The sequence below is a fragment of the Punica granatum genome, chromosome 2 (assembly GCF_007655135.1).
Source record: "Punica granatum isolate Tunisia-2019 chromosome 2, ASM765513v2, whole genome shotgun sequence".
Classification (NCBI taxonomy): Eukaryota; Viridiplantae; Streptophyta; class Magnoliopsida; order Myrtales; family Lythraceae; genus Punica; species Punica granatum.
This window is the reverse complement of record NC_045128.1, coordinates 23,198,735-23,223,660: the sequence shown is the minus strand read 5'-3', so window position 1 is coordinate 23,223,660 and position 24,926 is coordinate 23,198,735. Positions and strand designations below refer to the sequence as shown.

Below are 24,926 nucleotides of genomic sequence, written 5' to 3'. Positions count from 1 at the left end.
ATTTCTCGCATGCTTAAACGACAAACATGATAAATGACACGATTAAACGAAAGTCGGTATTGCCATGATTTGAATAACGCATTCGAACATGCAAACATGCACAAACAAGTTATTTAAGGAATCGATAAAACAATACCGACTTCATGCATGTAAAAAAAAGGAGAAAACTCGGGAATCGAACTTGGATCAGGCTAAGAAGACCGTTCTTAACCCGAGGAAAGCAAGCCAAGTCTCGGTTACCTCTTCTTGAGGCAAACCCGAGAGCTCTTTTGCTTATTTCGGGTCAGGAAGGTCTTCCGAATGACGATCCAAACGTTTCCCGACATGCTAATATGTTATATGATGACGGGCATGCATAATATAACGTGAAAACGCATAAAAATTAAATCTTGCATATGGAATATGTCATATACTCCATATCACTCCATAGCCATGAAAAAAATATAAAAGGCCCTAACTCCTCTATGTCGAGAATGTTCTACCTAGCCTCGGGATGCGAGGAAAGAGTCGGGGAAGAGTTCGAGAGTCGGGTGACTCGGTTGAACGTTTGGAAAGGTGCTCGGGTGCAAAGGATGCACGTTCGGCGAGGATGGGAGCGCGAGAGGACCTCAGGCGCGCGACTGGGCTTGCGGGGCGCGCGACAGGCACACGGCAGGCGCGCAGGCGCACGGCAGGCGCATGGCAGGCGACTGTCACTATTCACCTGAGAGCACGGGATGAACTCCAAAGTCTAAAATACACCTGAAATCATAACTTAAAGTGCTCAAATAGAAAAACAAGTTCACCATTGAACTCCAAGGGTCCAAAACATGTGGTCCATGGAATTTGAGAATTTTTGAACTTAAGTCGGGATGATGAACATCGGCTTCCGACTTAAGCACTCAAAGCTTTCTTCGGGTTTTCTCCGGTTTTTCTCTCTTGGTTTTGAAGTGTTGAAGTTTGCTGGTTTTGGCTATGGAGTTGAGAGCTTTTTTTGAGGGAGAAAGCTTGGAGAGAGTGTGCAAGAAGGGAAGTCATTAACTTAATCACTTTTGGGCAATTTATAGGCAAAACTAATGAGCAATTAAGCAAAAACAAGTGCTCTTAACCCCCATGCTTAGCAAATTTCGGCCAACTAATGAGGATGAGGATGAATGTGAGCCAAGTATTCTTCATGTGGAAGAGCCAAGAAGCATTAATGAGCATTGATGAAGCTTGAGTGTTATCTTGGAAGACTTGAAGATATTTTCATGCAAGAGTGCAAGAGAAGCTTGGTCTTGGCAAGGGAAGAGTTGCCATTGGGCAATTCATGGGTCCCACGATCGAAGAGGAGAAACCGGGGGAAAGTTCGAGTCTCGATTGATCACGCATTCGAAACTCGTGGTTCGAATTAAACGTCGAATTGTCGATATACGGGGGAAACAGATTTAATGAGCCCAAAATTGGCATTTTTCGTGGAAAATTGCCAAATGTCTGTATGAGGCTCGAAAGCTAGTTTTGCTCCTTTTACTCATTCAAAATGAGGTTATCTATTTCTGACAGCATAACTTGCATCTGCATCCCACGTCGGTCATTTTGACATAAATTGTCAAATCACGTGGGCACTTGACCCTTAAGCCGGTAATGCAAATATGGAGCCGGAGATGTCCTAGGAGGCCGAAACTGGATTTCTTAGATTGCTTTCTGAGTTGCTTGGGCGATCCGGAAATCATTGTGATCTTTGTTTGTTGAGATTGGGCCTCTAAGGACATGAAAAGTGCATCTGAGACCCTTAAAGCGCTGCTCGGGGGTCTATGAGTTGTGTGATTCATTCCGACGATTCCACATTAAGCCTTGAGAAGGCTAACACTGTGTAAGGTAGGCATCCGGCGTCAAGTTTCTCCAAAGAGGACTTCCGGATATGAATTTCCACTAAAAATGGCATTTTGTGCTCCTCGGAGGTTACTCGGGAAACCGAGAAGGGTTTTGCTGTTTGTTTTGCCTAATTGCGAATGTCCGTTGGAGTTTTTAGGGCAATGCAGTGTGAACTTCGTTTGTTATAATTCCGTCGGACCAGTTTCCGGTTATGCTTTTCCGAAAAGGGGTATGCTCGTTTTGTCACTCGGAAGTCATTCGGGGTGTCTGTATGGCTTCCAAAAGACAATATGAAGCACTGCTCGTGCTCTGTATGATTATGGGGCATGGCCGGATCTGATATTTGGAATTAACTTTTCTCCGAGAAACCGGTATTTTTGGACTTCTACTGAAAAGTTGTCTGTATACAGAAAGTTATTCTGTATAGAGCAGATGATTTACAAAATGCATTTGAAGACACTTTTCATAATTTTGGCATCGATGTGGATTTTTGAAATCCAATATCGGCTATCTTCCGACGATCAAGCGAACTATCAGAAAATAGGTCTGTTCATGTGAACTTTGGAAATGTCGGTTTCGGACATTGTTGAGCTCTCTGGTCACTCTGTTAGCTTCTGTTGATCAAGGCCGCTCTTCTGTCATGTGCATATGTCATCTGCTCAATTTTGCCGACTTGAGGTGAATAGTAATTTCTTGCTCTGCCGAGCCATTTTCTGTATTCCTGCTCAAGTCATGGTCTGGACCATTGCTGATATCGTTGTTTGGAATGGTGAGCCAAAATGGGGTGCTGACACCACATTAACGCAACTCTCGAACTCGCCGTTAAGGAAACCGAGCCATTTTCTAGAGTTGACCATTCGCCTGTGGTTGAACTCTATGTTGACGAAAGCGATATCAAGAGCTCTGCGAGTTTGAGGGTTGCGTTAATGTGGTCTTGATCCGGGCAAGGGAAACACTTCGTATGAGGTTTTGTGGCTCAGCTGACAATGGAGGCCATGTCTCCCGATCGATCAGCAAACTTGTACCAAATATTATAAAAAATGGAAGAGAGATTGGAACAAGACTGTTCAGGACATGGCAGTTTGTATACGGTTGTTAGTGCATTTCCGTTTTAGGAAATAAGTTAACAAACAAATATTAAAATGAGAAAATGACACCGCGCATCACAGTTTGAAAATAATTTTCATAGTGCATCATATTTTCATGGCCAGGTGGGACTCAGATGTTGAGTAAGCACGACCACATTGGCACCGTTTGTCCAAATAACATGCCACGTCTGCTTTCCGTCCATCAGTTGATAGAAATGATGCATGGTGAAAATTTTCAAAATTTTCGTGATGCACCAAGTTAATTTTTCGAAATATGATGCACTGTGATACTTGTTTTCAAATTATGATGCACGGTATCATTTTTATTTTTTCTTAATTGTTGGTTGTGTGTGTTCTTCGTATTTCTCGTTTGTTTTTGTGTATAAAAATTCCAGTACTTCCTACAATACTCATCAATTTTCCATTCCTATCTAATATGAGATTTTCTATTAACTAGTTCACTTGTACTGCAAAATATCCTATATGTATCCCACTTGACATGTCTCTGTCATCTTCATACGCTATTACACTTCTGCAATGGCTTTAATTGCATCAATTCAATATATATATCTTTATGCATGTCCATTTTTTTATTGGAATGTAGGACCGACATACTCACAATATTGCGTTCTATTAGACAATATTAAGTTTCAAATAAATTACTAAGATATGTGATACTTTATGAGTATCTATTTGTTCTAACTAATAGTTTGAATTGCTCTGTATATCATATCGAAATATCAAATGTTGTCCAATGTTGTTAAATCGATGTGTATAAAACACCAAAAACATAAGCGTCGCCAGATAGAGGAAATAATCATATAGGAATTTTTAATGCGTATTCGGACGACAATAGCCGAAACTTCCAAGGGTTTGTGTGGAATTTTCACATCCAAGGGTATTTCCTAACCAAATAAAGTATTTATTTAGGCCATCTTACTTTATTGGCTTAATATTCACCAACTATGCCTTCACTCTGTCCCTTTTTTATTTATTTTTTCTATTTTTTTAAAAAACACCATGATGGGGTTCACCATCTTTCACTTTTCATAGGAAAGGTCTCCAAACCTAGCCCGACTAATCTTCACATTACATACAAATCACAAGATATCCAGACCACATCGTTGTCTAATCATCTCTCTCTTAATATTCTCTTTTCTTTATGACGATGAATTAATTCAAGCGATTCAACGCTTATTCTCTATAAATAAGGTCTTGAGTTCGAATGATATGAATGGGAAAAATCCAAGCTATAAGAGCTTTATCAATCAATAGTCTGACCTTGCTTGATCTCTATTAGTTAGGACCTACTAGACTTTCAAATATATCCGAGTGCACACCGAAAAAAATTCACTTTTCTTTCATGTGGTATGGTAATTCTTTTCCTTTCTTTGTTTTTTTTTGGTTATAAATGAAATTGGAGTAGAAGAAAGCAGACAAGACAGTGAAAATCAAGGGTATGTTTAGTTCGCATGAAAAGGTAACAAATTATTGACGTATTACATACATAATACCTATTACAAGGGGTGTGCACGGGTATAAAGTATATCCAAAATCGGTCGGAATCTACCTGTTAGGGTACTGTTCGGATAGCTCGTATTGAAAATATAATATGGTTCGGGTATTAAAACTAGGAAACGATAAAATTCGGTTTCGATTTCGGTTCCTACGTACAGGGTACCCAAAACCAGAATCGGAACCGATACTCGGAACCGGATATTAAAAAAAAAAGGAAATAGTAAAGTTACTGTATTCTCTTACTGAATCAAAACATAAGCACTTCTCTCCGTCTCTTCTCCGGCCGTCTCCGAGACTCCGATTTCTCTCTCTCGCTCTCTATTGCCAACCTCGACTCTTTAGAGGCTCCCCTCCGTCTTCGACTCTCCGCCAAGGTAAAGTTCAATACTCTTCCACAACAGTAGGATGAATTGTCCCCACAAATAAAAACCTGCATCAGTAGAAGCCAATACCATTAGAAAGCCAATAAGAATATTGATCAGGATTATTTTCAAAATATGGATACATCAGCAAGTGTTTATTGAAAACTGAGAATTTACAAGTTTCAAACCTCTCCAGATTGCATGACGAAAGCGGCATGATTGTGGGAGGTTGACACTTGCAATACATGAGCTGGGTATGGAAAACTAATTGGGGTGAATGCTACACATTGTGTTATTTTAGCACTATGACCGAGTAGACTTGAAAAACTAGATCCGCAAGAATACATTGATGATTCATGAAGTAGCGAAGTATGATATCTTCCAGTTGTAACCTGCATCTGCTTGAGAATTAGACATTGAATTAGAACTTGTCCAAGAGCCCGTAAGTGAAGTAATAACAAATGGTTTGCACAATATGTTGAGGTTTACTCTGCAATCATAGTGCAATAGGAAACGATGTGCAATGCTCAAATTTGACATCAAAAGGTGTGCAAACAATTAAATGAGGAGAAAAAAAATTTCAACTTGGAGAATCAAAGAACTAGTACATTGCCAGCTGGGGTCTCGACATTTGCTTTAGTCAATGATTTCTATGGTGTCCATAGTTTTGTTTCTTAATTCTTCTGTTTCTTTTCGATGGTTTTGGGATTACGGAGCTCTCTTCATCTGTCATGTTTCTTGACATATCCTTGCACTAGGATTGCTAATTAATATCTATGTAGATATTCTATTTGGCGTGATTACTGATTATGCATGTGACATTTTCGGTTTTATTTAGTGAGACAAAAACATTTACAGGCTCCAACATGGTACTTTAAACCTGTGGTATAATACAAGTTCCGGGTAGGTTCCGGTTCCAAGATTCAATAGGGTAGGGTCTGGTTCCAAAATCTTGGAACATATCCATTACAGGGTAGGATCCGGATATCGTGAAAAATACTTGGTACCCGGAACCGATCACCCCTACCTATTACTTTGTTTGTTTTGACCTGCGGTCATAATCGCAATTATGGATGGGCTTACTTATCCGTAATAGACTCCGAATTGTGGTGTTGTACCTCCCTGTACGTAATAGGTAAAATGCATACATAATAGGAATGAAATGACCAAATTACCCTCAACTATCGTTCAAATGTTCTAATTGAACCACCCTTCTGCCCCCCACCCTCACCACCACCACCCCTCTTCCGCTATCGCCACCATCGAATTTTCACCTATGGCGAAATGGAGGCATCCTCTTTTTTGCGCTCGAGCTGGCGAAGCCAGATCAAGCTCGGGGGCTCACGTAGGGTCCGAGCACCATGTGCAGCTTGAGCCTCGAGCCATGCCTAGGGCTGCGAGCCCTTAGCTAGGTTCATCTCTCTCTCTGGCCCCCAAGCTTGGATTTGTTGAACCTAGGGTTCACGAGTCCCGTGGTTGGGTTTGCGACCCAGCCATGGGGTTCGGCCCATTCGATGTTTGCCACCTTTTTTAAAATAAAAAAGTTTTTTAATTTCAATTTTTATATCTTTAATAAATATTATATAATATTTATATTTTGGTAAATGAACAGTTAATATTTATTGGGCATTTTCTTCTTTGTATAGGAAGGGTAGTTCTGTATTTTTTTCAAAATCTCTCCATCAATTCTTTGAACCTACATTTTAGAATAGTAATTCACATTTCTCATGTTACATTCAATCAAGCAAATAAGTTTAAATGCAATTTTCATTCTATTACTTACTAATTCATATTCCCTACCTATTACGTTCACTGCTACTTCCATTACGGCGAAACAAACGTAGCATAAGGGATGGGGGTGCCCCATCAATGAAAATCGAAACCAAAATCTCTTATTTTGAGATCAAGGGTCACACCACTGCTCCAAATCCCCTTTCCCTTTATTTGCGTGGTGTGCTTTACTCCCCTTTTCCTAATATATGTCTTTGAACGTGGTTGAATTACATCCCGAAAAGGTAATTATTAAGAAAGTGTTTATAAAAGATTACTTTTGTTACATTCGATTATGATAGATGATTAATAGGAATCTAGCTATACGTGGTCTCATATTTCATGTTTTTTTAATAGATTTTACATTAGATTATCGTTACCTTATTATCGGGTGTGCACCTTATTATCGGAAGTCAATATATAGTCTGCGACTAATTTAGTTCGAGGCAAGTCAGCTTGTTAAAGAGTAGAACTCTCTCAACCATGAAAATGAAAGTGAGACTAAAATCTCTTCTTTTGGTTTTATAATTGTAGAGATGTTCAACATGATATTTGTTGAAGATGTTTACATACCCATCAATAAGGTACCGAGTACTCTGATATTTGTTGAATATTAACATGAAAATTTGTTCTTTTTTTTTTAAATAAGAAATATGCATCTTCCTTTTATTCTTCTTTTTCTGGAACAGATCCACTGAAAGACGTACACACCTTACTGTGGACCAATATAATATATTGTTACTAGAACTTAGACATTCGGTTTACCATTTTATTACAACATTAAAAGTGACATTACACGTCTCGTCAAAGTAAGTTGAAACCACTTAAAAGTGGATACACCAACAGGAACGACATCCGACAACGTATCGTCCAGGAAGCCGAAGATTTATTATGACGGGTATCTACAACCAGACCTACGAAGAGGAGATCATAGGTTGATACTAAGCTGAACCACGGAAGCAAGGCGAAATCATGGGAAAGGAAATGGGAGGCCGCGGATTCCACCTGTTGATCCGCCACCGAATCCATTGGCTGAGCCGACGCCGAACCCACCAGTGGAGCTGCCACTGAGTCCACCCGCGCCGCCAATCCCAACACCAGGTCCACCTGCACCCAGGCCTCCTGATAGGCCACCGCTACTAATTCCAGTTCCAGATCCAGCCCCAGCCCCAGCCCCGCCTCCGTAACTGAGGCCGCCGCCCATCCCAAACTCGCTCCTCATTCCAGGCCCAACCACACCGAGCCCTGGGATAAGCCCACCGCCCATCTCCCCATAGCCACCCATTCCAGCTCCAGCCCCTCCACTTATGGGAAACAAATTCTTCCGATCATCGATCCCAACTCCGCCATGACCATCGTCACCTTTGCCAACCTCCTTTGAAGGAGCAGTTGCACCTTGCTTTGAGGTGCTATCATTATTACCATTAGTATCATTATTATGGATATCGAGATGAGCCGACGTGGTCGGGATCGTCCGAGCAGCTCTGTTAGGGGTAGGGGCCACTAACACAAGTATGATCACTGATATAATCACCATCGAACTCGCCATGTATCTCATTTGCCCCATTTCCTGTTGTTTTCGTAGATGGAGATGTATTATTGTTCAGTGTCAGGCCAGTCCACCTGAGCTTGCACATTTATATTATGATCATTCAAATGCGAGGTTAGGGGACGGTTGGGAGCAGTAAAGGGGCGGCGTTCGATCCCATTAGTAAATGAGATCGCTGAAACTGATTGCTCTCCGAGTCTATTCGAAGATGTCTTGCAATTGTAAAGAAATTATTGGGAGTGAGCACTGATGAGTTTTAGGTGAGTGAGCAAAACAAGAGATGATTTTTACTTCACAGTTGCAGGGTAATGGCCACTGCATGGGCTATAAGCTCTGCGGATTCTGCTTTCACTAGCTTTAATTAGCAATTACTTTCATTGACAATTTTGAATTTATTTTCTTCTAACAGCAAAATATGACTCCTAGTGGTTTGTATATCTACCACTGCGTAGCTTCTTGTCGCCATCGAGTGTATCTTCCAACAATTCGGAGGCAGAACTTAAAATTTAATTTTTCGAGTACACATAGTCTCATATAGTCAAAGAATCGAGTTGAAATCTCTTGGTTCACCGTGCACCATATCCCTAGATCATAGTAACGGATACCAAAATGGAAAATAAAGAAGAGCAATAAGTATTATTTAAACTAAAATTTCACTAGATAGGGAAACACTACAATGACACATGTCTTTCCTTGTGAGTTAGGAGATTTCATGTTCGATTATTACCAATAGAATTTTTCTTCTTTGCTTTTCATTTCCTTTTCCATTTAGTAGAGCCATTAGTCTCCTTTATAACTATTACAGATATTTTAGATTGTATACGTATATATTAGGAATCTAGTATAATTGCTATTCGATATGTTAGGTAGTCACAGATATTAGGCCTAGAATATTTCTTGGTTTCCTTTTCTTGTAATATCAGTCGGGCTATTTATTCGTTGATCGACATGCTGAATAATAAGTTGGATTGATCCAAACTTTACATGGTATCAAAGCACCTACGCTCCTGAGCCGATTGAAATTTTCCGACTTCAATATGTTTGATGTTAGTGATGATGAGAAGAGTCCGAGAATGGATTCTAACTCGTCAAAGGGCAGAGCGGCAGGGGACGGCTCAATGAGGAGTGTGGAGGTCCCGCCGGTATATCGCCTTACGTCGTCGGATAGCACGGGAGCCCAAATAATCGGGTGCACCCTCAACGGCGACAACTATTTGACATGGTCACGGGCCATGTTGATCGCGTTACGGGCCTTCATAGACGGATCTCTCGAGCAACCGGGAGATAACAGTCCCCTCAGAGAAAGATGGGAACGATGTAACTCCACGATCTTGGCGTGGATGTTTAACACCATGGAGGGCAGTCTTCAAGCCACCGTTACATACGCCGTGGACGCCAAAAGGTTATGGGATGATCTCAAGGAGAGATATTCCGAGGGAAATCAATCTAGGGTTTTCCAAATCAAAACCGAAATTTGTCTTCTCAAGCAAGACGGGCTGAGTGTTCGGGATTACTATGGTAAATTGAAGTTGTTGTGGGATGAGTTAGAGTTCTATTTAGAACACCCGGGTTGTAGATGTGGAGTGGGTGCCGTGATTGCTGCGCAACGAGAAACGGAAAAATGTTTTCAGTTTCTCATGGGACTCACCTCGGATTTTGGCACGATTCGGTCCACCATCCTCAGTATTGAGCCGATGTCGAATTTGAACAAGGTGTATAAAATGGTGGCGAACGAAAAACGGCAGAAGCTGGTCTCGCGTGCACGAGAGTCAGCTCCTGAATCGGCTGCATTTCTCTCCAAAGAAAACCTGGAGCAGGGGCGAGGAGGAACCAACAGAGAGTTGCAGGGCTTTTCGGGGGAGAAGACAATCTGTAGCAACTGTGGAAAAGTGGGCCACATGAGGAATTCTTGCTGGGCCCTCATTGGATATCCATCTTGGCACCCAAAATCCAAGCCCAATGGAGGGAAAGGGTCTGGACAAGGACAGACAAAGCAGAGCTTGGGCCGCGAGGGAGAGCCCAATTCCAGCGAGGCCCAGACCGGGCAAATGCAGTCCAGACGGGCCAAGGAAGTGGCTCACGGGCTGAACGTTTAGAGGCCCTTCCCGATGAGCAATTTCAACGATTGCTGTCCATGCTTTCGCAAGACAATATGGATTCGAACCGGTTTGTTGGTAATGAATTTATTTTTGCAGACTTGCAGGATGAATGGATTTTGGACACAGGAGCCTCGAGACACATGACGGGGTGTCTTGAGAATTTCACGAAATCATTTCCATTAAAGGGCGGAGCACCAGTATTCATACCAAACGGGGGCATGGTACAAGCCACCCGAATGGGAAATGTGATGATTGCAAACTTGATGGAAATTACTGACGTGCTCTATGTGCCCACTTTCAATTGTAATTTAATTTCTATTGCACAATTATCGAAAGAGATGAACTGCATCGTGACATTCTGCGACAATTTATGTGTTATTCAGGACCGCACCTCGAGGAGGACGCTTGGAGTGGGTGAACTTCGAGGGGGGGTCTATCATCTGAGGCGAGTGGCCACTGGACCGCAAGTATGTCAGACAGTCATAGAGGGATCTGCGGAGATATGGCATCAGAGGCTCGGTCATCCGTCTCGCACGATGAAATTAAATGGTACTAATTTGGATTTTGGTGAAAGAAGTAATAAGGAGTGTGATATTTGTCTTAGAGCGAAGCAGACACGCTCACAATTTCACTTGAATATGAATAAAGCCGAGTATCCGTTTCAGTTGATACACTGTGATTTATGGGGGCCATATAAAATTAAGGCTAGTTGTGGATCCAATTACTTCTTAACAATTGTTGATGATTTTAGTCAAGGAGTGTGGTTATATCTGTTACGAGAAAAATCTGAAGCTCGGAGGTTTATCATTGATTTTTATAATTTAATTAAAAATCAATTTGGTCGCAAGATTAAGATCCTAAGAAGTGATAATGGGATGGAGTTTTTATCGAAGGAACTACGAGACTTTTTCTCTGCACATGGCATGTGCATCAAACGTCTTGTACAGATACGCCACAGCAGAATGGCAGAGTTGAAAGGAAGCATCGCCACATCCTCAATGTTGCTCGGGCACTCATGTTTCAGGCCTCATTGCCAACAAGGTTCTGGGGTGAATGTGTGTCAACCGCTGTTCACTTGATAAATGTCACCCCATCGTCATTGCTTGGTAATAAAAGTCCATACGAGGTATTATTCGGTAAACCACCTAACTACTCGAATTTACGAATTTTTGGATCATTGTGTTATGCTCACACACGGACCAAAGATAAATTCGAACCGAGGTCTCGAAAATGCATTTTTATCGGGTATCCACATGGAAAGAAGGGTTGGCGGCTTTATGACTTAAAGAATCGACAAACGTTTGTGTCGAGAGACGTTCATTTTTGCGACACCAATTTTCCCTTTGCCACAGAAAATGCAGAACCGAAGCAGGGGAGACGAGGTGGGCCACTGTTCCTAAGTGAGGCCTTGCCAACCAGCACATATGAAGGGCCCGAACTCGGGCTGTGGCAACACGGGAAGCCCACAGAAAATAGGTGGCAGAGCAGCCCAAATGATAATGGGCAGAAGCAGACAAGCCTGGAAAAGGAAGGAAGGCCCAATGATGGAAGTGGATCAAGTTCAGTCCAAGAGCCTTTTGAAATTGGGCGGACTGGGGCACATACGGGCCACCAGAAAGGAAGAAAGAGTCCAAGGCCCAAAAACGGGGCCAGTCCAGATCACAGGATTTCAGAGACGGGCCGAACAGAGAAGATTTTGGGTTGTCCGCTAGAAATAAAGGGGAGTGGCTCAACAGAAATATTGGGCCGAAATTTGGAGGAAAGGGGGAGTCGGCCAACATTGGAGGAATCACCCAAAATGGATTCTTTTTTGGAAAATTCAAATTTGAATCAGGAGAGTAATGACGAGGAAAAGCAAGCTTTGAGTATGGATAAGAAGGATGTCGTGCCAGAAGTAAATTTGCGGCGATCTGAGAGAACTTCCAATCTTCCCAAACGATTGAAAGATTTCATCGTTCATATTGCTCGCCATGAGACCCCCCCCCCCCCCCCCCCCCCCCCCCCCCCGATTCACCCATCTCCAGAGCTCCTCAGGTATGTCCTATCCCATTGAGAGGTATATTAATTATTCGGGTGTCTCTGACCAACACAAAGTATTTCTAGCTGCAATTGATTCTGACAGAGAGCCCACGTCATACCGAGAGGCCATCAAAGATCAAAGATGGAGAATGGCAATGGCGGATGAAATCCGCGCGCTAGAATTGAATAAGACATGGACAATCGAACAACTTCCACACGGTAAACGTCCTATCGGGTGCAAGTGGGTGTATAAGGTGAAGCGCCGGGCTGATGGAAGCGTAGAACGCTATAAGGCTCGATTAGTTGCGAAGGGCTTTACACAGGTGGAAGGAGTAGACTATCATGAGACATTTGCACCAGTGGCCAAGCTGGTGACCGTGCGATGCTTATTGACTGTTGCAGTGGCAAGGGGGTGGCAAATCCATCAGATGGACGTTAACAACGCCTTTTTACATGGAGAGCTAGATGAAGAAGTTTACATGGAATTACCTCCGGGTTTTTCTACGCCAAAAAGCGGGAATGTCTGTAGGCTCCGCAAATCTTTATATGGGCTACGTCAAGCATCAAGGAATTGGTTCTCGAAGTTTGCTGATGCACTCCGACACTATGGGTTCACTCAGTCCGGTGCGAATCATTCACTTTTCACTTTTACTAGAGGTACCATCTTTCTTGGCGTACTAGTTTATGTTGATGATTTAATCATAGTAGGCAACAGTTCTAGCCACTGTGATACATTCAAGGGCTATCTGGATAAGTGCTTTCGTATAAAAGACTTGGGGCCGTTGAAATATTTTCTTGGCATTGAAGTCACCAAAATGGACTCAGGACTCTTTCTAAGTCAACGGAAGTATGTTCTTGATATTTTGAATGAATGTGGTATGTTGGCATCGCGTCCATCACATTTTCCCATGGAGCAACATCATCGATTATCCACGAGTTCGAGTGACTTATTGTCAGATCCTGCCAAATACAGACGTCTGATTGGGAGACTTATTTATCTGACCATCACAAGGCCAGAAATTAGTTATTCTCTCCATACTTTGGCACAATATATGCAAGAACCGCGCCAAGACCATTGGGATGCTGCTATGCGGGTTCTTCGATACTTGAAACAATCTCCTGGTCAGGGAATTTTTCTGCGGCCTACTTTACTCGAACTTGAAGCTTTTAGTGATTCAGATTGGGCAAGTTGTCCTTTGACCCGTCGCTCAATTACGGGTTATTTCATTATGCTTGGAGGCTGCCCAGTCTCATGGAAAACGAAGAAGCAAACCACAGTTTCACGCTCATCCGCTGAAGCAGAGTATCGAGCTATGGCGGCAACTGTTAGTGAAGTCATCTGGTTACGGAGTCTTCTTTCTTCTCTTGGAGTACGTATGACCTCACCAACTCTGTTATTCTGCGACAATCAAGCAGCGTTGCATATTGCAGCCAATCCTGTATTTCATGAACGGACAAAGCATATTGAGATAGATTGTCACTTCGTTCGTGAACATCTCAAGTCAGGCGCCATGACCACAGACTATGTGCCTACAAGACTTCAACTAGTAGACATCTTCACAAAGGCATTGGGTCGAGATCGCTTCCGCTTCATCCTTTCCAAGTTGGGCATTCACAATCCTCATGCTCCAACTTGAGGGGGAGTATTACAGATATTTTAGATTGTATACGTATATATTAGGAATCTAGTATAATTGCTATTTGATATTTTAGGTAGTCACAGATATTAGGCCTAGAATATTTCTTGGTTTCCTTTTCTTGTAATATCAGTCGGGCTATTTATTCGTTGATCGACATGCTGAATAATAAGTTGGATTGATCCAAACTTCACAATAACCGGAAGGTTCGGAACGAGTAAATTATTATTTTGGTTCCTAAAGTTGGGGCAACGGAAAGCTGACTTAGAGTCCAACGGAAACTAATACCATTGACTTCAATACTGAAAGAATAATCTGTAAAAAAGCAATTACAATTGATATCACGTCATATTGAGATCGAAATTGTTCGTCCAACTCAAAATTATTCAGCGTAAGGGCTTGGCCCCCGGCTCCCATTTTAGGTTGAGTACTATTAGTCACTACAAGGGGCAAATAAGATTGGATTTAAAAATAATTAAATCTTTTACTTCCTAAAAAATCTTGAATGATATGTTTTCAATATATCTCTACTAATATATTTCTCTAAGTTATTTCTTTTTTTTAGAGGTAAAAGACGTTTCTACTGCTAGTGATTGTGATATATAGATATATAATATATTAAAGCATTAATTTTAGGTGATTTAGAGATAAATAAAATCCACATGACAGGCATATATTGTATTTGTCTCAAAATGAGAATTTTAGAGGCAAATATTATAGTTGTCTCCCATTAGTAGCCTTTGATAAGGGTATTTCTTGCGGCGACTACTTTGTAAATTTTCATAGTATTAACCATTACCACTAAATGTACCAAACATTTCTCCTTAAAATACCATTAATATATAATAAAAATATGTGGTAGACAACTGTAATGAATGCAGTCATCTATACTAAGCGCATCCGTCCATTATATATACGCATTATATATATATATATATATATGTTAAGCCGAAACATTTCGGACGTCCTGGTCGAGAAAAACGATAATTTCTCATACGCTCGCAATTTTCTTTTGTATTTATAATAAAAGTTATAAATTCTATTTTTTTGAAAGATTTTATGAAATAATGTAAAAATAAATACGTTACTTAACAATAAAAGAAATAATAATAATAATATACAATGATATAATAATATTTTTGTTTACTTAATTATGAAATAAGTACTATTAATATAAACATTCTTATTTTTTTCTAATTTGTGGCTATAATGATAAACTAGAATTAATTTTGTCACATTTACTTGGTTACGATGTAACTTATATTAACTAGGAAAAAATTACATGATGAGACTTATTTTAATCCTTAATACAATCTTAAACGGCTGTTTATAAAGTATTCAAATATTGATGTTAGTTATGGACCTTGAATGAACCATCAATAATTAGAGAAACGAGAAAAAGTTATATGCGGTTGTCTATATTAGCAACCAACAAAATGAGGTAATCCATAAGCGCTCTTCTATTATAAATAAGATGCATTAATTGGACGAAACAATATGCGTCGGTAGAAGAGTGCAAAATGTATTTTTACATGAGAAAACGCTAGCAGCTGTACATGACATATATGTTTTACTAAATTCAACTAGCATACACTCTAATGTATACTTGGAAATATGTCTCCTCGGTTTTATGATATGAAACGAAGTCATATATTTTCAATTTCTTAACATGATAACAAATTTTCAAATATTAAAATATAATTGTCTCAAATTGAATTAAGTTTTACTTAATTATGAAGCATGTATAAGACGAGTTTAATTTCAATTTCAAAATTAATGAGGCGGTGAAAATTTGCTTCAATGAAATTTAATCTTTTATGACGGTAACAAATTATTTAACTAGGGAGCAGTATTAATAGATCATAAATGAGCCGACGACAACTAAAAAGAAGTAAGGAGAAATAATGTTAGCAATAGAAATTATTATTTATGGGTTTTGAATTTTTAAGAATGACATTGAATTGTTAATATTTTCACTTTTCACGTGCATGCACGAGATTTTTCACTAATAATCATCTCATTCTTTTTTAAATGTGTACGACGGTATCCAAAAGTTTAATAAATCTCAATTAATTCAGTTTAAGAAATGTTGGTCTATTAAAGAGTAGAACTCTCCCAACATGAATTTTCTCTATTCACAAAACACGAAACCGCAATCTTATTTAAAGTGAATCAGTGTCAACTTTCTTGAATCAACCCCATATTAGTAGTAGTCATTTTATTTTCGAATATAGTCATCTATACCACGCATGAAACGGGCCGGGTGCGCGAAGGTACCTTCGCGTGAACTGGCTACTTGAATGTACGATAAAGTTTCTCCACCGTGAGGGAATCTGATGACTATTTAATTGACACCATAGGTTCGACCATCTATATATATTCAATTAGGCCATTTATGGACTTTGTTGTTGGTATTAAAGACGATTTAATGCGGCTTCCTGATGACTCTATATATTGGCTGATTCCTCTTGAATGACTTTCCCATATAAATGAAATTGATGCACTAAAAGCGACTGACATGCAAATCCCCGCCGCTCGCCGCCGCCGTACAGGTGTTGGCCATGCAAAATGGCGCTATTCAATTCAAGTTCCAGCAACTTAATTATTAGAATGCCCTTTTTTTCTTTTAATTTTCCCTCCTCTCGTAATTTCTTGTTCGAATCCCCGAAGTTCATCTTCAGACCTTAATAAATGCCATCCATGCATGCATGGATATTAAGAGAATGCAACTTTGCTCGCTAAACCTTCCATACCGTTTCAATTTTGTGTTTTCCATTTTTAACTCTTAAAACTATACGAAATATTCGAGTTTGCTCTCATTTTGGTCAAGTTATCCATCGTTGAGTTTGCACTAAACATTCTATCAAATGACATCAAAATTAACTTTCCGTAGTTGTTATCACCTATGGATGACTTGGTAAATAACTCACTTAATAGCACAAGAGTCCATTCTATTTTAATGTACTAGGCTCATGAGACTTCCTTGTAACTGAAAAAAAAAATATAAGAGTTCATTCTATTGATAGTGCTATATATATACCTTTTATTTTAGTAAGAGCCCGGGCATCTTGAATCTATTAGTGAAATTAACCTCGTTTCGGTATTAGTTTGGTTTTAGCTTAAACCATTTTCAGTGAGTTTTATACCCTAAATTGCAGTTATGCCTTGAATCCCCCGGGATTATGACTGTGGCACAAATGCTGCAAGCATGCAATGCCAAATAAATATTTTAAATCGTAAAAATGACTTCATCAAATATTCACTAAATACTAATAATCTCTCCCTAAATCTAAAGTATAAACTTATTTAAAAAAATTAATCTAGAATATTCCAATCTTAATTTTAATAGTTCTCGAATAGAAGATCTCTAATCGTGATCATCTAGCTCCCGTACACCTCTTAGTCGATCTGCATTGTAAAGTATGACCGCTAGCTAGTGTCAAGAATGTGAAAGGGGCCGCATATGCTCGACTCGATAGCCTAGCTAGTAATAATAGTAATAGATCCATGCTGGTTCGACCAGTCATTAATCGAAATAATTTCTTAGATAATAATATTATAGAATAGACAGCAGAAATTAGTCATCGTGATAGAAATTGCAATGGCAAACCACCACAGCTTAATCGTAATCGAAAAGGCTATGTACTTCGATTTTATCCGTTTGGGGCATACAATAACAAGTTCAGACAGCCGGCCGTCAAGTCTAGTGTCGATCATAGCCAAATATTGCTCATCTAAATAAAGCAATATTAGTTATGATACACAGACACTCGAAGAATAACAATTACAGATATCAACAAATATTTCCATACGTGATAGGACCTTCAAAATAACAAGTAATCATGAAACTTATTTAATGATTTTGAAGAACTACACGATGAAAAGAATTTACTTGTAAAATATTTAATTTCACAATCAATGACACAAACCACACGATGATTTATGGTGAATATGGGGTAAGCACAGGGATGAAGAAGTTTGCATGCAAAGTTCCTTCATTAAAGGAATACGGTGCTCAAAATGAATCTATATTACCCATATTATTTCAAAAAATATTCATTTTACAAAATGATGGGCAAGGCACTTCTCCGTTTTTCTTTTGAGAGTTATACTTTGCTATATAATGCAAACGGTAAGCTAGTTATGTTTAATAACGCAATTCGTTTTGGAAATCATCCTTCGCCTGAAATTTTAAACAAATGTAAGATCCAGACCCACTTAATGCAAGAGCTTCCCAGTTTAATTCTCTTCAAGCAATTACCTGTACCCATTATCTAAGTTTTTATTTTTGTTTTATTGTACTAGAAAGCCTTTTTTATTAAAAAAATTAAAACTCACTAAAAGTATTTTATAACAATAGCCAAGACATGCTCAAGCAAAACAGTCTCAATTAACTGGGAGAGAATAACTGGTTGCAAGGATGGACCGGGGAGAGGGGGTGCTAGGACATCGTCCCCCTAAAATTCTGATATTCTAAGTAAATTTATATATCATCCTTTAAATTTTCATGAAATTACTGCTATTTGTTCCCTTTAAGCTGGAAAATTTATGTCCGTATAGCCCCTCCAGGGACACCTCCCCCCCCCCCCCCCCCCCCCCCCCCCCCCCCCCCCCCCCCACTCTCCCTCTTCAGTCTAAATCCTAAGTCAGAAAACTTTAGACTGAAAGTTTGTGTTGCTAACCTCGGCCCCCTCAATCTACATCCTGTGTCTGTCCTTGCGGTTGGTGGCCCATTGAAAAAATAACCTATGTGGCTTAACAGGATCTGCATTAGACGATGGCCAATTATTAATCCTGGCAGAAGATAGTACGTACACCTTTGCCTTTTATTGTAAACAATAGTTTAACTTTGAGCATTTGCCCCAAAAGAAAAATCAAACAATAGGTCAAAAACATGATCCCTCCCACTTGCGCTATCGCATATTCACATGAAGTAATTTCACAGAATTTCGGGCGAACTTACAATCGAGTTATGTATCATATAAGAAAATCTACATAGCTGTGTGCTTGTAGAACAGGGTTAAGCAAGTTTTAAATAATAAGGATCAAATTAACAATTATCTAATTTTTCTTAACTTCATGCTAAATATTATCTATCTTCTTTGGTCATGGTCCGTGGCAAAACAATTGCATGATAAATTATATAGAATTATAACAAGCTGTTTGATGTATATGTCGATCATTCCAACGTCTGTGTCTTATGTAGAGACTGGAAACAACAGTCCATTTCAAGCTTCCGTCAGGAATATCGAGGTTCATATTATATTTATATAAATATATGTAATATAGAAGGGAAGACGATGCATGTCTAATCTTGTAATAATGAACGAAAGCCAACTGCATGCATGGATACATAAATTAACTTCTTCATCACCAGGATACCTAAACATGAACGTACTCTCAGCAAAATGAAATAGGACAATCGATAATTAGACATGACCAACAATTGAGAAGTGGTCACAGGACTCAAAATTAAGACTAGACTTACGACAAGTACCCCAAGGATTGCTAAACCTAAAAAACAAAAACGAACCATAACTAGGACGAGAAATTATTAGATGAACTCTTGTTATAATCAAGGAGAATTCAAGGATGCGGATGTATGCCTCCGCCAGCGATCCCACCTACGCCACCAGGTGCAGCACCTATCCCTCCGGCTCCACCGCCAACCCCACCTGTACCACCGCCAACCACACCTGTACCACCGCCTAAACCTCCAGCCCCACTGCCGATTCCACCTGTTCCCCCACCGATTCCACCAAGTCCGCCCGTCCCACCACCTAGGCCCCCAGCTCCACCTCCACCTCCACCTCCCATCCCGCCCATTGTGCCACCCACACCGCCAACACCGCCCACACCACCCACACCATGAGGGATCATGCCACCTATGCCTCCTATCCCGGCTGCCCCACCTATACCGCCAAACTTCCCGATACCACCAACCCCGCCTAGGATGGGGAAAGCACCTCCCATGCCCGCATAGCCCCCGACACCTGAGAAGCCACCAACGCCTCCCCAGGCTATGAAGTTCTTCTTGTCATCAAGGCCCGCCCCAGCTGGAGCGGCCGCTTCTGGCGCACTGCCTTGCAGCACCATCTGCTCGGGCTGATGGTTGCTCAGGCTATCACCCGGAATCGTTCGTGTGGAGACTTGCGTTATCATTATGGCAAGCCCTAACCCTAAGACAAAGTAAACCCTTGCCATCGTCCTTCTCTTTCTCTCTTAGCTACGAGGCTTTTTGTTTATGGGGCAATTTATGAATTTTTTGACGATTCTTCAACGGAGAGACCCTTGTTTATAAAGGAGAGGGAGCAGTGGGTCACAGTTGTAGTATTGAAGGACCGGAGTAAATAAGGGTTGTGAAACCTTGGCTCTCAACAACTATCCATTATAAGAGATCTTATCGAAGAGATATATTTTTTATTTTTATTTTTCTTCTGGTCAGATCATCATAATGGGTATCCAAAGCCTATTAACTAATACTAATTTCAATTTGACATTGGTTTACAACTGACCATGTGGTGCTTTCAGTAGATTTTGAACCTTACATATTTGTAATGTTTGTTTTTTTTTAAATTTATTTTAGAGAATTAGATATATGGCAGATTGTTTAGGTTGAATGAAAATACGTGAAAATTTATGGGGCATATGCCATAGCAAAGAGTTCATGCACCAAATGGCCCTCGTCTCTTGACATAAAAGCCCATCAGGGAAACCATAGAAAGCAAGAATTAGGTGTCAATCAGATTAAATCAATGTGCCCTCTGATAACTCTATATCTTGGCGTTGGATGGACGTGTTATCGCCTGGCTTGCGGTTCAGTCCGGTGTCCAGTCCAGTGTCTTATCTAGTTTTGGATCAATATCTTTTATGACTTTCTACTCGCCACATCACAAAATGTTGACATAATGGAAATTGAGGAATGGCACAATTTCTGGACCCGGAAAAGTTCGGCCTCTATGTTGGGCCAGGTTCCCCTTGATTGTTCTCTCATAATGTAACAGTGGCATGGTGTATTCCCACACTCGCCACTTGCATGCACCGTTGGGGGGGTCATATGATACTTTGGTAATTTGGCTATCGACAATCTCGCTATAACAAAATTGGTCTTTACTAAATCATATGAAGCAATGAAAAGTGATGTATTGGGTGACATGTAAAGTAGTTTAGTAATTGCATATTAAACCTACAGGCAGGACTCGTTTGCAAATAAACCCCCAGCAGTTAGCTGCTTTTTCACTTCAGATTTCCAGTAACATAGTCCTTCTAAAGAACATTTCTTATAAAAATTATGTTTTGACATTAATAAAGAAATTTTAAAACACGACAAGATTGCAATTGAATATATATACAGTAACCGAAAAAAATTAACTGTATATGGGAAGAACCATCAACGAGGATATGGGTTTTCACTTATCCGAGTGGATAGGGCCGTGGGCATTCTACTGTTGGATTTAAGGTCAGTTCCTATACTGAATGGAGCTCGCTACTACACAAATATTGGTACTTGCCAAGGTATATTTTCTCATCATCCATGGTGTTTCCTGCACAACAAGAAGAAATGGTATGAAAAATTATTAGTTCTTTCTTTCTATATGCGAAGCCTTCAAAGTTATATTATAATTCACGTTTTCACATTGATTGAAATTGACTTATTGCTTATTATTCTTGTGCTTATTACCCTTGATGGATTCTTGCAGACGTGGACGTATTTATATGTCCGATAATCACGTCTTGAAAAAGCATCGGAATTTCACAAATGTCAAAACCCGATAAATTCGTGAACAAGATCAGGCAGTACGTACTTGCCAATTGTCTTATTGTTAATCTCTCGCAACTGTCTTAGCAACATCGCAAATTTTCCATTTTTTAGTTCTAAAGAATGCAACTTATCTTCAAATGGTAATTTAAGGGGTAAAAGTGCGACGACAGCTCTATAGTTTAGGTTTGGAAGGATAATTTTCCCTAACTATTAAGGGCTCGTCAACCGCCTAATTTGTAATACTTCTCTGCGGCCATGAAGTTGTGTGGTAGTATTCTATTCTAACCGCAGAACACAGAAGAAGTCTTCATTCTAACTAACTGTAGGGCTACACTTTCGCAGATGTTGCCACTTGGATAACCGTTAATTAGCAATGAAAAACCAATGCGTTTCTTAATTCTTCTTTTACACCGATTAGTTGAGCTTTATTGAGGAAGAAGAGACAATTTCACCAAATCCATTAATTCCAACATAGAACTGAAGAAGCAAAATGTCCACTTTCAAACTAATCGTAGGAAGGATTTCGAGGTTAGTCCCCAATGGAAGAAGTGGCTCGAGCTCAAGGATTTATGTCACTGCGGCTACTAGACCACTCCAAGTACGTAGATCATTCGGATTCCCTGACTTGAGATTAATTTTGCAAGTACCATGGAGTTCTTTTTTATGTTTCAAGATCGTTGTCTTGCTGTCGGGAACATGCTTGAACCTAGAGCATATTGGCTTCTCACTTAGTTTTCTCTGTAGTTTCTTCAATAGTTTCGTCCAGTTAGGAATCTTAGGGTTCTCTCTTGGGTGTACTCGACTAAGTTGGATCGATCATTTGTACAAGTTTCAAATGTGAAATCTTTTTCCCATTAGGCATACAGGTAAAAGTAAAAATTACATATTCACATTAGAGCGGAGGCTAGGGATGTGCCGTCACACTTAGCGTAGCAATCACTGAGAACTTGATAACTAAATAATAAAATTGACACTCTAGAAATGTTAAAACAGGTTCTACCAAAAACATCAAATTGAATGTCGTCTTTATAACTAATGCATCTCGATCAACATGGCATGAAATTGTGATTCTCGCAGGATAGCAAGAAGGAGAGAGAGACTAAGAAGGAGAAAGATCAGAAGACGATAGAAGCCATGGAGTCGATCAAAGAAGGGATGGTCAAAGTGAAGGAGACCGCAGAATTCGTTAAAGGTGCCACTGCCAAGACTACCAAAAGCGTAAGTCCATTTAGAATTCTCAACCCAGTTATCGGGGAAATTATCCGATCTCTTAATCGATCTGTTCTTGAGCCCCCAACGACCCTCCCCCCCCCCCCCCCCCCCGAAAGGGCCATTGGATCAAATAGACCCAACTTCTTACTAAGTGCAGATTCGACGGGAGGGGACCAGGATCGGTCCGGCTAAGGGGTTGAATAAAATCCCATATGCTATATTACCAAGAAAAAAACTGTAGTTGCAATTCTGAATTTGTTATGGCTTTGATTGAACTTCCACCAGAATAAACCGGTCGAACATGTCACAATTTGGCGAGCCAATATATACCTAACCAAATGCTTGAAATAAAAAGTTTAGCAATTGATGGGATTTAATATCTTTGTTGGAACACCTCTTGGTCCCTCGAGGCCGTTGGATCACCGACTAATGTTGATCCAACAGCTCCGAGGAGCTAAGGACCGGTTCGAGGTTAAGGAAGCGTCGAATATTGCTTTCTTTTTACTAATCCGTAATTGTGATCATTACTTAAATGTCTAATTTTTCTATAGAAAGGAAATATCAAATATCTCATTCGTAAATGTTTTTTTTTTTTGGAGCACAGGTGACCTCCATGGCAAATAAAATATCAAAAGCGGTGTCGGACACAACCGGAGCTATTGCAGACAAAGCAACAGACTCAATAATCAAAGACGCCACTAACTACATCAAGGACAAAGCCGAGGACAAATGATTATATTTTATTATTATTCTGTGATACAATACATATACTGTTGGAACGGCTTGGCAAAGAATCACAGTAATATTCTTCTTTTAGTTTTAATTCGTACCAATTAATTGTTTCTATCTGAACAGTTTTTAATTACTGTTATGATCATATCGAGAATGGAATTTTTGGTGTCTGTTTGGTATGTTTTTACTGTTTTGTTTTAATAATGAAGAGTTTATTCTCCAAGGCTCATAAATATGAACTCCCTTCACAAGTGTGGATGGCCTCGCATGCGGAACCACTGCGTAGAATTAAGTTAATGGAAGCATATACATGTGTTGTATTTTCGAACGTGGGCTCTAGAAACTATATATATAAAACTAGTCGTGAAACCCGTGCACTGCACAAAGTAGAATGTGATGTCTTTTTTCTTTTTGTCAATTATGTTATATATCTTATACATACTTATTTTAAACAATAAACTAAGTAAAAATATATATTTATTATTTTAATATACTATATTAACATCGATTTGGTTAGATATTAATTTTATGTTAAATAAGAAATTCAAGATCATCAAATACCATGTAGATGGTAAAATCTTCTAAAAATTATCAAAAATATTCTATTATATCAATATCTAATAAAAAATATTCATTCAATTGTAAAATTTTAAAATTAGCATATATGAGAGACAATCATGCGACTATATTTTATCACAAGAAATACGTATAAATACATTTATATTATATATAAATAACTTAATATATGTATATTTTTAATACTAATATTTATGTGATTAGATATTAAATTTGTATCTTAAACAAGAAGTTCAAGATTATCAAATATTATATAGATAATAAAATCTTCTTAATTTCAAAAATATCCTATTATGTCAATATCTTATAAAATATTCCTTTTATTTTTAAAATTCTAATATTCACGATTTATAAATTAAATATTGCGTAATCATCAATATCTCATATGAAAGTTAGAAAATATTCTACTTTACTCTAATTTTGTCAAAAATATCTTTAAAATTTTAAAAATAGTTTTTATAAAAGTTGTTATAAAATTTTTAAAATTCAAAATATAGAAAAAAAAAAGATTTTATCATACCATATCTTCAATGATTCTTTTGAAAAAAAATATTTTTATTAAAAATAAAAATAACAAAACTCAAAAATTCGAGAAAATTCTATTCAAGAAACCAAATGTTTTGAGACCATCTGCCCAAGCCCATCATAGCTCCGCTTTATGTTAAATATAGATATAGATACTTCAAGTTATCACAACCATCTGTTTTGAAAGATTTAGATTTGAAAATAATATGGTTTAGAAAATGGGGGTGTCTGATATTGTCTTGAA

At 39.2% G+C, this 24,926-nt stretch overlaps 4 protein-coding genes across 4 annotated transcripts; 2 read left to right on the top strand and 2 right to left on the bottom strand.

Annotated features, from left to right (window-relative positions):
* Window positions 1-7,541: 7,541 nt before the first annotated feature.
* LOC116193780 (glycine-rich protein 23-like) lies at window positions 7,542-8,138 on the bottom strand. Its single transcript, XM_031522529.1, has one exon. It carries the CDS (start codon window positions 8,136-8,138, stop codon window positions 7,542-7,544), a length of 597 nt encoding a protein of 198 aa, XP_031378389.1.
* A 1,055-nt stretch (window positions 8,139-9,193) lies between these two features.
* Window positions 9,194-10,216, top strand: LOC116193779. The gene has a single exon (XM_031522528.1). It carries the CDS (start codon window positions 9,194-9,196, stop codon window positions 10,214-10,216), a length of 1,023 nt encoding a protein of 340 aa, XP_031378388.1.
* An 8,955-nt stretch (window positions 10,217-19,171) lies between these two features.
* Window positions 19,172-20,221, bottom strand: LOC116195047 (glycine-rich cell wall structural protein 1). Its single transcript, XM_031524015.1, has one exon. It carries the CDS (start codon window positions 20,077-20,079, stop codon window positions 19,462-19,464), a length of 618 nt encoding a protein of 205 aa, XP_031379875.1. The 5' UTR covers window positions 20,080-20,221; the 3' UTR covers window positions 19,172-19,461.
* A 1,837-nt stretch (window positions 20,222-22,058) lies between these two features.
* LOC116197527 lies at window positions 22,059-23,760 on the top strand. Its single transcript, XM_031527696.1, has 3 exons — window positions 22,059-22,235; window positions 22,715-22,855; window positions 23,454-23,760. The coding sequence occupies exons 1-3, from the start codon at window positions 22,128-22,130 to the stop codon at window positions 23,580-23,582; spliced, it is 378 nt and encodes a 125-aa protein (XP_031383556.1). The 5' UTR covers window positions 22,059-22,127; the 3' UTR covers window positions 23,583-23,760.
* Window positions 23,761-24,926: the final 1,166 nt, after the last annotated feature.